The 17210-nt window shown below is 44.1% G+C and overlaps 1 protein-coding gene across 1 annotated transcript in view; it reads left to right on the plus strand.

Annotated features, from left to right (window-relative positions):
• LOC144093951 (corticotropin-releasing factor-binding protein) overlaps positions 1 to 17210 on the plus strand; it is a 121465-nt gene that overhangs the window by 41070 nt on the left and 63185 nt on the right. The window contains exon 2 of the mRNA XM_077627722.1: positions 13361 to 13418. Coding sequence (XP_077483848.1) covers positions 13361 to 13418 — 58 coding nt within the window. The remainder of the gene's footprint in view (positions 1 to 13360; positions 13419 to 17210) is intronic.

Here is a 17210-nt window from a genome sequence, read left to right on the forward strand (position 1 = left end):
CCTAGAGAATCTTTTTTATTAATTTTATTAATATTACCTTTATTTATTAACGATATTATTTTTTCAAATCTTCTATTACTGCGAAGATAGACTTTACAAATTTCTGCGTTATGCAAAAAAAAAACACTTTGCGGGCCTGCTAATGACTGAAAATTGTTCATCATCAGGTTGAGCAGCAATTTTCGCTAGACGCGGCAAGGCTTAGGTGATGATGCATTGAAAGGATAAACTGAGAAAGGAGATCGAAAACTAAAACACTGTTAAGAAAGGTGCTTTAGTCTTGCAGCTCAGCTTGACTTCTTCCCTATGACAGACCAAGGAACGATGAACCGATTTGCTGGGAACTATAGTTTACTTAAACAAATGACTCGTATACAGATTTTCCAGCTTGTCAAATATGCATATGCGGAAGAGAGGGCTGGAAAAAGGCACTATTCACAAAAAGACAAAATAAGCAAGAGTTTAACAAGTGAACAAGACGACTTGCCTGCGAAGACAAGTCCTCTTGTCGAAACGTTGGCTAGCAGTTCGCTTTGTTTTGCGTAGACAGAGAGAGAGAGAGAGAGAGAGAGAGACTCTTTAATGAAGAAACAGAGAATTTAGCCGGCGTTTCAATATTGCTGGCATGCTACTCTGAACAGCAAGAATAGCATAGGTGCTGAAAGACTGTTTTTCTGTTTAATTTATATTTATTCTGTCTGTCGGTGCACTTCGCCGTGCTTACCGCTCTCCGGTATTAATACCCTATTTTCACTGAGCAGTTAAGAACCGCTGTATGTGTCCAGAATGATTTTCCACTCATGCTTGCTAATTTTCTTAATTTTTCATGACATTTTTAGGACCTTTTTCTCACCTTCTATATCAGCCGTCCATATTTATTCTTGTTACGTGAAATTCACTGATAGCAACAGGGCTCCAACTTCGACATATTCTTCACCCAAAACACTGATTTGTTTTTGGTAACAAACGACCACATATCAATAGAACTTTATGAACAGTGCAGAGCCGGAGATTTGTTGCCGTCACATATTCGGCAACATATGATCAGGGTTTGACCGTGACGCGTGCACAGCTCTGCGTTCTCGGCGTCCATCAAGCAATCAAAATGCCCGGCCAATGGCACCTACATTAGCGGCTTCTGCATTAGAGAGCTGGCAGCGCCTGACGTGGGTAGAGTTAACTTTCCGTTTCGGCTATACCCTCACTCATGCCAACTACGCGAACTTAGAAGGTTGTGGACTGAGACATCTAATGAGATAGTGGCCTTCGAACAGAAACTCCTGCCAAGGAGTTGTTAAAATATCATGCTAACTCTTTTGATGCTTGTGGGAAGCACCGACCAGTGCGCTGCAAAGATTCCCCTCATTAGCCGGTTATTTGCACTCAAGTGATTTTCGACAAAAATGAAGACCATGTGGAAACAGTGATTTTTGTGGATTCTGTCTTTCTTCGTTGAGGAGCCAGTGCATTAGTTAGTTGCCGTTGCTCAACAGTGAATAGCAGCCTCTTTGGGTCAATTAGATGTGCTCAATCTTCGGACTATGACTGCTCTTTGTAGCTTGGACCGCACGTGTCTTGCTTTCGATTTCTTTTCGTAAACTTGGTTTGCTCGTCGCGGTGTTATCTTGCGTCGAATGTGGGCGCAAAATCATATATCTCTTGACAAAGGCTTCCGTAAAAGTAGTTGCAAGTCGCGTCACGTACCTTGTTTTTCCTCTGTCTTGTCGTGTTACCACGCCGAAACAGTTTTTTTTTTTGCAAAGAAATCTTCGACACACTGCACTCAACAGAAAATGGTCTCATGAGCGATCTGTACCCCCTTTTGGCCAGTAAAAAAGTTTGAACACACCAATGCAGTGTAAATGCAGTTTTGAGAATGACAGTACGAAAACAACTGATAAATAACGCACGTTAGGAGCTTTGGCACATCCGCGCCTCCATTTTGCAGACTTTTAAGTTGGAAATACAGTGGGTGTTACATTGAGCTTATTAACAGCCTAGAACGCGTTAAACAGCACGTCAATCGACTCGACATAATGGCAACTCAAGATAGCACAAATCTTTCATAAAGGTTTCTCTTGTCTTCTGTGCGACGTGGATATGGGCATTAACTATTTTAAAGAATGCCACGTTTAAATTTGCTACACAAGGAGGCTACAGTCTCCGTCGCAATTTAAAAGAGATGCCGATAAAATCCATCATCAGTTCGTCTGTGAGGCTAGAAGGAGAAATTTTACTTGATATTACTTTCAGACAAACGTTGCGCAGAGAAAATTGCAAGCCACTCCTCTCAGTATAGCGGTAGCCGGGTACTTGTGGACTATTCATCAATAGTTATCATACTTTGAAAAGTGTTCGGTGACGTTTTTGTTCTGTTTTTGAAGCGCAGCTCTTAGGCGTCTGTTCATGGCTTGCTCGTCGTGGTCGTTGTCGGAACCGGCAGAGCTCAGGAAAGTTAAGAGCACGGGGATGTTGATTGGTTATCAGGAAATGAAAAGCGAGATAACTGTCTCACTTCTGTGCGGACGCCTAAACCGTGCCACGAGGAAGGTGAGGAAGGTGGGAGTGAAAGAAGAAAGAGATGCCGTAATAGAGGGTTTTTGTTTGGTTTTGGGGGGAAGGAAATGGCACAGTATATATATCTAACATATCGACGGATACCTGAAACACGATGTAAAGGAAGAGGTAAAGGAGGACTGAGAGAAGAAAGGAAGAAAGAGATGCCGCAGTGGACGGTTCGGAAGTAATTTGGACCACCTGGGAATCTTTAACGTGCACTGACATCGCACAGTACATGGGTGCCTTAGCGTTTCACCTCTATCGAAACGCGGCCGCCGCGGTCGGGTTCGAACCCGGGTTCTCTGGATCAGTAGCCGAGCGCCATAACCAATGAGACACCGCAGCGGGGTCTGTAGCAGAGGGTTTTTGAGTAATTTCAATGAAGGTTATAGCGAAGGAAGGGCTATCTCGGTACTGGTCCAAGAGCCACCGCAAGCCACGCCGCCGCTAGCTCTTTCAGTCCTGGTGGCGTCAACTGACACCACATTACAAATATTCCGCTGGTGCCGCAGTAACAAGCCGAAATACTATTAATTTTTAAAATGGTAGCTCCCCTGGTATGCCTTTTGCTATCGGTATCACTTTTTACGCATTTCCATTGAGCTGTGCGGTGTAAGGAAGAATGAGCAGCTGCATGGTAGGCATGGGGTGAAGAAGCCGATGTGTATCAAATTTGTAGATTTATATCCCGATAACTATTCGTTCTTTTGCACTCAGATTTTTATGCAATTTGTGAAACGTCTATCCAAGCTCATGTCCTTGTCATAAGTATTATTGAAGGCGTAGGCGCTGCGCTGCAACACGTTTTTTGACATGTGCGATTTTGACACCACCAGGGCTCAACGGTGGTCAGCGGTGGCCCTTGGGTAATGATAGATGATCTGTCTAGAAGAGCATCCCCTAGTATTTTTGCGGATACTCCAATGCTGATTAATTTTTGGACTGCTTACATGAATATTACTTGCCATATTAGCTTTTTGATGAAATGGAAAATGAAAATTTTCGCTATTATACAAGGTGAATCTTCGAATCGAGCCAGGAAATGACAATGCAGATGTCGGCGAACAGGAACCAGAGAAAAAGAACAGTGAGAATAATTGGACGCCTGAACTTAAGCTTTTATTCCCTTTTTTAACGCTCTCCTCCTCCTGTGAGCATCGGCAGTGAGCTGCAAAAAGCGACCGGGGAACTCACACTACAACTCGCGCCTCGCCGCTCATACAGAACGTGTGGCGCACCCTCTGCGCTGGGAGCAATGCAGCGTGTTTGGCTACTTTTTTATGAGAACATCTATTCGATGTGCTCATAAAAAGCTTCTGCTATCTCCCCTGCCGAGAGATTTCTGCGTCGCATAAGCCTATGAATCAGAAGAAATTTCTTGTTACCTCTGCAGAACAGCATTTTTGAAAGATGCTGACACATCTTTCAGTTTATGTATTCTTCTATAGTAAATAGCTTGTTTGAAAACAGGTGCAGGCCAGACGCATTATGCCTCGCGCAAGCTTAGAACTTAGATGTGCTGGGCTCTGCGCCGAGCGTTGCTAAAGCGCTTCATGCAGCTCGGTAGAAGAGGGCGCGTTTCAGATTTGGGGAAGCCTTCATCTTATCCGCAGTCGTCTTCGAGGAAGGCTATGCAAGCTTTGAGCATGTGTGTTGCGGACGTGACGCAAAATAAGCTGGAACACAAGCCTGTTAGTGCCAAGAGTGAGGAGAAATTATACAAAACGTGAGGTGAACAGTAGAAAGAGGCCTTTTTTTGTGGAAACTGCAAGATCTGTATATCCCTTACAAAGTGTGAAAAAAAGCCTTATTTACAGTTCTCCACATCACAAAATAAGAATTTTTTTGTTCACTTCCTTGTTGCCAATTGCGGTAAACGAAAGCATCTCTTCTGAATTTGACACCCATTAATAATAATAATAATAATAATCAATCAATCAATCAATCAATCAATCAATCAATCAATCAATCAATCAATCAATCAATCAATCAATCAATCAATCAATCAATCAATCAATCAATCTTTATTTTTTCGGTGCCCAGGAACAACCCAAAGGTCTTGGTGCTGGTACACCATTCACACGCACAAAACGTAAATTTGTCTTCCACAAAGGAAGAGACTCACGAGCGGTAATGCAGCAGTCAAGGCGATAGAAAAAAAGACATATAAACTAGGCGTGACAGCAAGCATGAAGCAAAAAAGTGAAAACAAGAAAACAGCGAGAACAGCGGTAAATGAAAACAGCTAGAACAGGCAACAGACATATAAACAACTAATGAAACAATAAACAAAGAGAATGAACACAAGAACGACCGATAACAGCCAAGTACACCATATAGCAAAATACAAACAAGAATAAAGCCAATACTAATATGAACGAATAAGAAACCTCTGAAATACAAGCTAGAAATACAATCATACACAATAAGAAATGTAATTAGTGAACGCGTTACAGACAATCAGGCGTGAGTACACAGTATTAAAGAAATAACATTAATGAAAACGAGTAGACGTGATGAACAATTAAGGAGAAAAAAAAACAATATAATACCAGTGCATATGCACAAGTGTAGTAAAGTCAAAATGCATGAAAGGGGAAGTTATGTATGAGAAAAAGAGTGCTCAAAGTGGAACGTCACGGACATCTAATATAAAAGAAGGGAGAGAATTTTCGAATATATCAAGGTGAGGACAAAGAGAATTGAACAACTTTTGCATTCTGTCCAGAGGGGAGAGGTAGTGCAGGAGCGCAGAAACATGGAATGGTCTGAATTCCCTTATGCTCTTTCGCGGTACACGCAAAAGGATACGCGCTAGGAGCTGAGGGCATAGAATGTGACCATGAAGAAGTTTATACAAGAAAATTATATCTGCCCTCACGCGACGGCAGCTAAGAGAAGGAAGCTGCAATGAGTTACTCCTTCTGGAACGAGAGCTGGAAGTTTTGCAAGAAAACCGATGTTGAAATATGCGTAAAAACTTTTGCTGAACTCTGTCGATTTTTTCACAGTTCGACTGGCAAGTGCCGTTCCAAACAACAGACGCATATTCCAAAAGCGGCAAGCATATGGAGAGGTAGAGCTTTAAGAAAGGAAGTGGGGCTCGAAACTCTCTCGAAAGCCTGCAGATGAAGCCGAGTGTACGCATAGCCCGTAGAGCAATGCGTTTTGTATGAGAGGAGAAGCTGAGGCTGCGGTCGAAAAGTACGCCGAGGTCATTAATTTCATCACCCCTGGGCAGCAGCCTACCATTCACAGAATACGAGTAGAGAAGACTGTGCGTTTTACGCGTAAATGAGACAACCTTGGTTTTAGATGAATTGAGAGTGAGCCCATTCTTCAAGCACCAATCAGAGAAGGCGGATATGTCCGATTGCAATGACAAGCAATCATGAAGAGTATGTATTGCCTTGAACATTTTTATATCGTCCGCATAAAGGAGAAACGAGGAGTTTTTGACAACGGAGGAAACGTCATTGATAAAAACAGAGAACAGAAGCGGGCCTAATACCGAGCCCTGAGGAACTCCGCTGGTTGGAGTGTAAACAAATGAGGTCTGTCCATTTACACTGACAAAGCAGGACCGATCAAGAAGATAGTTGCGTATGAGGGCTACAATTGAAACGTCGATCTCAAACAGCAGAAGCTTTTGAAGAAGTATTGAGTGAGTAACAACGTCGAAAGCTTTGCTCAAATCACAGTACACAGCGTCTACCTGACTCCTCTGAAGGACTTCAGCTGATGTATACGTCATAAAGGTCACAAGGTTAGTTGTAGTAGAACGACCTTTTATGAAACCATGCTGATTATGTATGATTAAATGTTTGAGGTGGAAGGAAAGTACTTTGTGCAAAGCTAGTTCAAAAAGCTTAGAGGTTGCACAAAGAAGAGAAATGGGGCGGTAGTTCGAAACATCAGAGTCGCCAAGTGCGTAAGCGAAACGGGGGGAATTCCCCGCACATTTTGAATTAGCAGAAGGTGGGACAGAAACCGAAGCCGTTATTAGAATTGGAGGATGAAATTTGTCACAGCGAGTAAGTGAGATGTCAGATGTCGAGACTCGAACATTTTCAAAATTAGATAAACAAATGTCAAGAACATTACCACAACAGTTTTCAATTAAATTGTGTTGCTGCAAGGTGTTAAAAGCTGTGAAATCAAGAAGCCGGTTGCACTTACTAACTACATAATGATTGTTGTGAGAATATGTAAAGGTATTCCAGTTAATACCTGGAGTATTAAAATCCCCTAAAATGAGTAGTTTGTGCTTGCTATTAATATATATATATATATATATATATATATATATATATATATATATATATATATATATATATATATATATATATATATATATATATATATATATATATATATATATATATATATATATATATCAATAATAATAATAATAATAATAATAATAATAATAATAATAATAATAATAATAATAATAATAATAATAGTCTTTATTGCCACTTTGTATACAGTACAAATGAGGTTCTTGCCCGTCAAAGCCAACAAGAGGCTTGCCGGACTAAGCCTGGCAGTCAAAGCAAAGCGACAAAATGGCGGATCAATAGAAAACACTAATCGCTACAAAGAACACTAAAGTTAAATTATTACAAAATTCACGAATAGAGCTCCAAGATAGGTAGTATGCAAAAAGGTAACAGAACAAAACAGAATCACACGCAATTACTTGATAAACAAAGAGCGACCGCAGTCAACATAAAGCTTTCAAGTGCGTTTTCAGGTTCCGCAAAGAGGTCACTTCAGAAAGTTAATCAGGCAATTCATTAAAGATTTCAGGAACATAAACGCGGCGTCTTGATCTACCATACCGCGTTGAACTCCGCGGTACAAAATAACGAGTCAACTTCCGCAACTTTCTACTCTGAACATTCAGCACGAAAAAGTTGGAATTCCAAAAATGGCGACGAACGACTGTTTGAACAAATAAAGAGCGAAATGATGGGAGACTGAGCCATTGAAAAACGTTAGTGCCGGATGGCAGAGGGGAATTATATGCAAGGGAGTTTGACATGTTTTTCAAGAGCGGATTCAAACGGTCTTGCCAGCGGGAAGGACATGAAGCATAAACAGTGATGCCATACTTAAGGACACTGTACGCGAGCGCATGCGTAATAATTTTTTTCACGGCCAAGGGCGCCAAAGATTTCACGTTAAAAAGTAACCATGAAGCCTTACGAAGCTTCGAACATACGTAAGCTAAGTGTTCATGCCATGATAAGCAGCCGTCGAAGACCACACCCAGATATTTGTACGAATTTACATATTCCACCGGTTGACAATGACCTGAAACATGCTCAAACAAAAATACTGGCTTATCTATAAGTGACGTTTTTAAAGGATTTCTGAAACACATAATCTTTGTTTTCTTCGTGTTCACTGAAATTACGTCCTCAGCAAATCATTTCATGACATTATTTATGTTTTCCTGCAACAAATCCACCGCAGTCTCATAATTAATGTGCTTTGCTAACAAAACTGTCATCCGCGTACTGGAAAATTGAGCATTTGGATACTATCGAACTCAAGACATATGTATATAAATTAAAGAGCAATGGAGATAAAATTGACCCCTGGGGTACACCTGCCCTCAGTGGCAGCCTCCCGCTGTGCTCTTGGCAGTGTAATAATAATAATAATAATAATAATAATAATAATAATAATAATAATAATAATAATAATAATAATAATAATAATAATAATAATAATAATAATAATAATAATAATAATAATAATAATAATAATAATAATAATAATAATAATAATAATAATAATAATAATAATTGGTTTTGGGGGAAAGGAAATTGCGCAGTATCTGTCTCATATATCGTTGGACACCTGAACCGCGCCGTAAGGGAAGGGATAAAGGAGGAAGTGAAGGAAGACAGAAGAAAGAGGTGCCGTAGTGGATGGCTCCGGAATAATTTCAACCCCCTGGGGATCTTTAACGTGCACTGACATCACACAGCACACGGGTGCCTTAGCGTTATGCCTCCATAAAAACGCACCCGCCCATTAAGTCCTTCAGTATCGATGGCAGATGCCGGGGCTAGCAAAAATCTTTTCCTTCCCTTTTACTATTATTTTAATAAAAAACCACTACCACCACCACTCATTAAGTCCTGATGTCCGATTTCGACGCCATACCTGTAAATCAATTAATACTTGCACCATAAGCTAAAATTTTTTTTACGAAATGGTTTGGGCCTGAGGCATTGTAAAATCACGGAGCAAAAAAAAAAATCTGGCCAAAATAAAAACTCCAGGGACCAAAGGGCTGTACAAAGCTTCTGCTCTGGCATGGCCACGGTGGATTAAAAGCTTTTGACAAAGACAAGAATAATTTTGACTTTATTCGTCAGCACACACCAAACTTCCCTACAGACATGATCTTAGGTGTTACTTGCCCGGCCGGCGGCAACGCAGACAATTGCGCGCAGAAAAGCGGGATTGTGTGGATATGAGAAACATGATTGCATTTTAGAAAAGACTGAACAACCATTTTGAAGAGCGAAATGGGGGGTTGAGACGTACAAGGAACCTGGTGAAGCCCTCCAGACCTTTGTCGAAGGCCCCCGCTTAGTAAAATATCATAACCTGTACCAAAACATTGATTAAGAGAGTAATTATTCATTCTACCTGAGCGTGGCCATATGGCTACGAAAGAAAGGCGTACACAATTTTTTCAGAACCTTAGAATTTTCTGGACAACGGCCTCTCCCGGGGCCATCACCCTACCAATTGAGCTAACCAGGACGGCTGATTAACAACTGGAAGCGGAAACGCTGTTGTCCAATGCATTTCGGAGAATCCTTCGATGGAGAGCAAGATTTCAGTAAAGAGAGGAATCAGTAGTTGATAAATCATTTATTAGACAATTATTTATAGTTATCAATGAATTCAGCCACGTTCTGCGACCTGCTAGCCCTCCTGGTTACCTTCGTAGGTAAAACTGCCCCGCACAAGCGGCTGTCCTGAGTTCCAGCCCTGCGACAAGAGGTAGTGTAACTCAACTGCGGAGATTCTGAGGGCCCTGCATAGCTCTTCTTGGAGCCGTATATGGCTATGCTTAGGTGAATGATGATGAGTGATTGCTTCCTTGATTAATTCTCTTCCACGTGGGTGAAATCCAGTAAACTTGTTCAGATAATATCAAATATTAGAATACAGGTGTTTATATATTTCGCCATCATCGAAATGAGGCTTTCGCAGCCACGATCTGAGGCTGGAATTCGTGCCCAGGAATTTTACGCCGCAAGCACTGAGACACCGTGACGATTTCAAGATCATTTTTAAAAGTGCACGAAACTTAGATTTTTGAGCCGACAGCTCGGTCAAAAAATTTCATGACACAAATCATACAGAGGGCATCTGGGGACCAGCAGACCAGTCTTTTCTAAACTGTCGTCAAAGCAGCAGAGGTAGTAACGTAGAAGAAAACTACAGGATAAGAGTGCACGTTGTTGGGCAAGTCGAGCGTGTATCATTAAGCACGGTACTGCGCAACACAAACAATGGCGCGAAGAGTACACGGAAAGGCTCCTGTACCTGTGCTCTTCCCGCCCATGTTTGTGTTGAATGGTCCTTTTCTTACGAGCACGACTAGGAGCTGGTCCTATAAAACGGGAAACTTGGTAAACTACGGGCACAGGTATGCCATTTCATTCTGCATACGCTCTGTAGTGGGAGGGAGAGAGAGAAGCTGCTCTCCCCTGGACCCATTCCCGAACCTCACCCTCCAACGTCGTGTCGATGCGACCCATTTCTGGCGGCTACCACGTCCGTTGTACTTTTGGAAAGGGTAGTCTATGTAAAGTAGCCCTGGAGTGAACATGCCCCCAAAAGCTGGAACGGCCACTACTCCACATCCCTACATGTAGACACGTGAAGAAAGTCTCCGGCAGAGGTCACGCTAATATGACAGCCATTTATAAGGTCCGAGAACCGGAAGTAATTGAAACGACCCCGACATGTGCGTGTGTATGTGAAACACCATTCGTTTTATGCACCCTGGAAAGTGCGACTGTCTCGTGGTGCAGAACCTGCAGAGCGGAAGCTTTTTACGAATCGATAATATGAGGCTTGCGCCGGCCTGCCATTTCCCGTTTGCGCATACCTTATCAGTTTCGCCGCTAACTTTGACGAGCCTGTTGTCACTCCTGCTCCACAGAGCGATTCTGCTCGGTACCTGGGCTGCCCGCTCTACACGACACGATGCACCACTCATTCGGAAGTGTAAGAAACGAAGCAATCATGACACCATTTTTTTTGTCACCAATGCCGTTGCAGGAACTATACATATGTTCGTCTAGAAAGACAAGCATCTTGTCCCTCACAGTTGCGTTGAATGTGACATGAGTGACCGAATATAACTCGAGGCAAAAAAATGAATAAAAGTAATGGCCTCTCCCGCACCAGTACTCTATCGCGGGTGTAATTCCAAATGTAATATAAAAGATGTGGCCCTGAGGCAATTGAAATTTTGCCACCCGAGGGTGGAAAGTAATCAAAAAGGAAATGCTACTATAGCGACCCACAGCCGGGCGACCGGACCCGGGGAGACTCCCCTGATCTCCCCTGGGAATTAGCGGAAGGGGTTGGAAGAACGGGTTATGGGATTTGGGATGGGAATGGGGATGGTGAGTTTTTCGTTCACATCCTCCGAATGTCTCGAGTCCATTACTAGCATGCCTGGCCATGACCGGGAGGTCGTCGAGATTGCCCAATGGTTCGGCACCCACTCACGGAATGCCCGACCACCCACCAAACGCTACAGGCCCCGACCGCTGGAGAGAGGAGAACCTACGACGGGGTTAGCTACCTGGGGCCCCTACACGACACCTGGTTCCGCAGTCAGTACCAACCCCAGACCAGGTCGTCGGTTGTTCCGACTCACAGGGGTTGTTTCGGATCGCCTAGCTACCCACCGTCGTGTGCTTTTCACTGTTTTTCAGACACCGGAAGTATGTGTGGTGTGATCCTACCAGTAGAGGCATAGGTCGTCAGCCTATCGACCCTCCGGTCCTCGGCACCATGACCTAACACCTCCGGGGGGACCCACCTGTGCATCCAACCAACCAACTATGCACTTATTTTCTTCCCTAGCTTGCTCCACACCTACTGAGGAGGGAGTGTTCTAGGCCGGGCTGACCGGAGCACAAACCAAGAACATGGCTTAGGGTGAGATGACCCGGGCCTACTCCGCCGATACTCCACAACATCGACGGTTTTCGCACATGTCGTAGTACAACTCCCTTCCTCGGCGCCCCGCGATGGCCCTTAGTGGCCGGCCTAATACCGCTTCCTCGAGGCGTCGGTTAGAGCCCGGCTACTATGAACCACCCCGCAGACCTGGTTTCTCCGGAACCAGAAACCGTCGCGTCGGTAGCCAGACTTGCACGCCCCCGCGTGCGGAGAAAGGTAGATGCATGTACTTGAAAACCTTTTGTACTTTTGCCATGCCTTCCGTGCCGGATTCCGTGGGTCCAGCCTGATAATATAACTTGGACCGCATCCACTCAGGCATCGGACCACACGGGCGCGACTGGCCCTCACAGTCGCTTGGGAGTCGCTGCCACTCCGAAGGGGTTTTGCATCCCCAGAGGATGGGCCGCGGCCAGCCCATCCCCACCGCTGGCGTTGCACCGGAACAAAGCCAGTAGCCGAAACTACACCGGCCTGTATCCGGTGGCGGGGGAGGGGGGGGGGGGGGGGGCACGGGCAGGCCGCACAGTTGGATTAGAGCAAAAATTTGTCGAAAAATTGATTTCCACCAAATGTAAGCCAGAGGCCGAAACGAGCGGCGAAAGTGTTGTAATGCTAACGTCGCGCGCTTTGCCGGACGATTCTATGTTGGTACATCAACAGGTTATGGTTTAGCAGAAACACAAGATCCTAAGCGGGCTGTGGGTTATGGAAAATATAGTTTTCCAAGCCTCTTCAAAAGACCGACGTGCAGACAGGTACACAAAGGTTTTAAAAGTAAACTGCTTACTGCTCGAACTTGTAGACCTGAATGAAATTTGACTGCGGGGATAATGGACAGCGAAGTTTTCTGTCACCGGAATTAAAATGGCTTTAATTGTCAACTGGCGTTCCATTGGTTATTCTAGCCTTAATGGGTCTGTTGGGTTTATTTTGAGAGCACTGTTAGCTCTGTTTTCTCACTCTAGTTAAGTTCGAGTAGGTGCCTTTTTTTTTCAATCCAAACCGCGCACATTTGCATGAATAGTTCAAAATCAGGTCGAACCACCTGTGCGCGGTCGCTATCCGTCGCTATCTCGGAATCTCACGGGGACCTAGGGCGGTGTAAAGGTTCTATATGTGTTATGCGCAGGTATAAAAGCGCACAAAAATCGCATGTACTCCTGACACCTACGCTGGGACTCACTGAGCACAACTTCACCTTCCATTGTCTGGTTCAATGAACCCCATTACAGCCTCTCACCGCTGCTGGGTTTTTGGGTTCTTCACATAAAGTCATTGCCCTTTTCTGTTCTAGAGTTTCCCCTAACGCTAGCTATTAAACTTTTCATATTTCTATCTCTCTCTTCATCCTGAGCTTCTAACTTTTTAAGCACGCTGCACAGGGGAGCGTTGTGACAGACAATTAGTTATTACCGCTCCGTACGTCAAACACTAGGGCCTATGAATAATCTTCACGATTAAAGAATTAGGTCGTTATGGCTAATAATGGCACCACCGCGAGTGAATATTTAAAAATGCGACTGCTCATGTTTGACATGCTGCCTTTTCTTTCTCCTTCCAGCAATATCTCATCCAAAATCCAAACCCATATTTCCGGTTAGAGCACGGGACAGGCGCTGGTAAGTAGCAATTTTCTTTTATTTGTTTCAAAAGCTCACAAAGTGAATATCAGAGAATTATGCAGTTTAAAACGCTTTAGAAGTTAGCAGAAAAACGGCACAGTAGTGGTCGAAGCCTTAAGTTTATTTGATACTTGCCAATTCTACGTTGATTTCTCTCTAAGGTGATGAAAGGCCTCAGACCTGATAAAACGACTGTTAATAACAACAAGAGAACAATACAGATTTGTAAGTAATATGCACTTAGAGGAAAAAGGCGTGCAGTATTAAGGTAGAAAATAGCGTTTGTTAAGCATGAGAGTGAAGTAGACTTCAACGATCAGCGTCGACGCAGCATGCCATTCTCCTCACTATGGGTGACGATGCAATCACTGTTATGAATAATACTGGCTGCGTTCCAGTTATTTGTGGCCTGTGCTCATGACAGCTGCCGAGGACCTGCAAGTCTGTAAAGGTTTCTCAAAGAAAACTAAATCTTTACAGCAAAATACTTTTAAGTTTAGGTGCCTATCGCGGTATTTTAAAATTGCGAACGCGCGGCACGTAAAATATGAATATAACAGATCGCAACCTCCATTCTTTTTTACCTACTGCAATCACCTGTCTGGCGAGTGACTAGCGTAGTTTCAGCTAGGTAAGTGAGTTGCAATAGCCAAGCCTTGTTGTGCATTCTATTGCGGCAATAAATTTTACCCCTTCGTGATTGGACTGGAAATACGCAAAGCAAACGTGGTTAGGTTAACAATGCGCTAAAACATGCTTTCGTACGCAGCCGCAATTGCTTAAGCTCGTATTCGAAGCAATATGGTAGTAGAGGCATTGTGCTCTAGATCCAGCACATGAGGTACCAATGAGAGCCTCCTTATTTTCTCTTCAGATATTTATGGGTAGCTTTTGGCAATTACGCAAAAATAGTAAAACTCTGTAGTACATTACTGTGCCTCTCATTCGTGAAAGCACGATTAGTGCGCCCGCATTTAGCTCGCTTGTCTGATGCCCTGCTACGCGGTTTACGACAGACTGTCGTTCTTCGGGACCAGCTTCTTACTATGCGATTACTTGAGGAGGGGAATTATATGAAATAGTTGCTTGGATACTCAGAGCCTGTTTTATAAGAATCATCGTCATCATCGTTCTGACTATGCCCACTGCAGGACAAAGGACCCTCTCCTATCTCCTCAATCAAACCTGTAAGAATATACGGTATCCAACTACGTTTTAATAGTGGAGTGTAGTGGCTGACGCTGCTGCATTACGGTTCATATAAGAAAGTGGGTTCGTGAAACATCATCTTACAAGTACTGGTGGCTGCGTTTTTCATTTCCTTCCGCAGCGGATATGTGATGTTGCATTTTTTTTCTTTTTGCCCTCATAGGCACCCGTGATATTAGCTCTTTCGTCACCCAGGTGCTACACGCCTGCGCCAATACCTAGAAATAACGTCGAACTAAATGCTTATTACGAAAGTTACAACGGCAGTGGAGAAGGCGAAGCTTCGCGATGGACAGTGCGATAACCACTATGAATGATTATTGTACCTGATCGTGCGGCTTGCAGCAGATACCACTTGGTGCCATATTTTATACAATCATTACAGCTGATTAGGTAGAGACTTCAGCGGTTCTAGATTGCACGTGTAATACCGCAATAGCGGTTTGTTATTGGCCTGCTTTATAAGCAATTGCACTTAGGTGATGCAGTGAGCTTCAGCGTCACCCATCTACACAAAAGATGACAGAGCATGGCAAAAAAAAAAAAATTGATTCATTGCGAAAGAACGACTTTTTGGTCTTGTTTGTTGGCTATGTTTCAACTTAGCTTTATTACTTTGTTTACATGAGGCGTACCTCATTGCTTGGCAATTCTCGTTGTGGGTGCGCCAAATTCGGTGGCGACAATCGCGTAGGGCCCACTGAATTGACGTTAGACATCATTTTTGGTCCAAATTGGCGGAGGTCAACTTTCAATGTTGAGGTGGGTAAATGTCTTGGCACGGGGGAGTGAAATTGGGGGCCACTATTTTGTTGGGCACACTAGAATTAGGATGCACATCAATTTTGCCGCAAACCGGCAGAGGTCAAATTTGGGGTTGGGGTGGGTCACATTTTGGAGGAGGGTGGGCCAAATGTGGGGGCCTCCACTGTGCTGGACCTATTAAATTAGGTTGAACACCAAATTTGATCGAAATCGGTCGCGTCCAAATTTGGTGGCCACCATCGTGTTGCGTACACTCAAATATAGGGGTATCTATTTTCTTTCCTCTCCTTTATTTCTTTCTGCGTCTTTTTATGCTCCAAAACACGATTTTGCTCACGTCCTTTCTTCTTTCCTTTCGTCTGGGCTTTTTTCAACTCTTCCTTCATCCCATACGCCGCCGCGGTGGCTCAGTGGTTGTGGCGCTTGGCTCCTGACACGAAAGACGCGGCTTCGATCCCGGCTGCAGCGTTGGCATTTCGATGAACGCAAAGTTCGAGAGGCCCGTGTACTGTGCGATGTCGGTGCACGTTAAAGAACCCCAGGTGGTCGAAATTATCCGCAGCCCTTCACTACGGCCTCCCTCATAGCCTGAGTTCCTTTGGGACGTTAAACCCTCTTAAACCATATACCTTAATTCCATACATACTTTACGGTACGATCCATTTAGTCCGCACAGTGTACACTCCGGCCTTCTGCCTTGTTCTCCTCCGACTGTCTCGTCCGCTAGCTTCGATCGCTTCCCCCTTCTTCCCACCTCCTTCTTCTTTTCAGAGCTCCGTACATTTGTTCCGCCTCCCCTCCTTCGCCATGCGAATCACTGACCGCTGTCTGCATTGAGCTCCACGGCTTTCGTCCGCTGCTTTCGTCTATCCACTTCCTTGGCGTGTCGAGTCGGCAGCGGCAGCCAAATATGGTAACATGGGTCGACTCTCATTTCCTTACAGCAACTTGTAACTACTACGCAACCGGACGCAGTGGCTCAGTGGCTAGGGGCGCTCGGCTACAGAGCCGGAGTAGCCAGGTTTGAACCCGACCGCGGCGGCCGCGTTTCGATGAAAGCGAAACGCAAACGCCACTATTGTGCTGTGCTTTGTCAGTCTACGTTAAATATCACCAGGTGGCCGAAATTATTCCGGAGCCCTCCACTACGGCACCGCTTTTTTCTTTTTTTTGCAGCCACCTTCCTTCATTTCCTCATGGCGCGGTTGAGGTGTCGACCGAGATGTGAGACAGTTACTGCGTCATTTCCCTTCCTAAAAAAAAAAAAACCAGCGGTAGTCTTGGGGTCCCATGTCCTTGAGCGGACGTACACGTCGGCATTGGAGAACATTGCCGCCCTTATAAAAATTTCTTCAGAAAGTCTGACCATACACTCTCGTCAGTAAAGACTTTCTATTGAAAATGTATTGAATTAAGGCCACATACATTTAGTAGACTGCTATGTATAGGCACTCTATACACCACGAAGAGATAAAAAGAAATGTTTATACGAGGGCGGTAAACTCTATAAGTAGTCTATAGAAAGTCTATAGGCCTTTTGTAGGGATTAGGCAGCTTTCGCTGTAATAATGCAGTACTGCAAGGGTGGGTAAATGGCATATTAGCAGAGCAAGTTATTATATGCTGCGAACCGGCGCGCCACCAAGTTAAATCTAACACTACCAGTAAAATTTAGCGTACCTTTAATCAAAAACGAGGAGGTGGCGTGTGCCAGATTGATGTGCAATGTGTGCGGGAAGCGCGTGCCGATGGAGCGCCGTCCACAGCCTTTGCAATGTCGTTTAAGACTTTCTCATAGAGACACGAAGGTGATTG

Source organism: Amblyomma americanum, chromosome 6 (assembly GCF_052857255.1).
Source record: "Amblyomma americanum isolate KBUSLIRL-KWMA chromosome 6, ASM5285725v1, whole genome shotgun sequence".
NCBI classification, from domain to species: domain Eukaryota; kingdom Metazoa; phylum Arthropoda; class Arachnida; order Ixodida; family Ixodidae; genus Amblyomma; species Amblyomma americanum.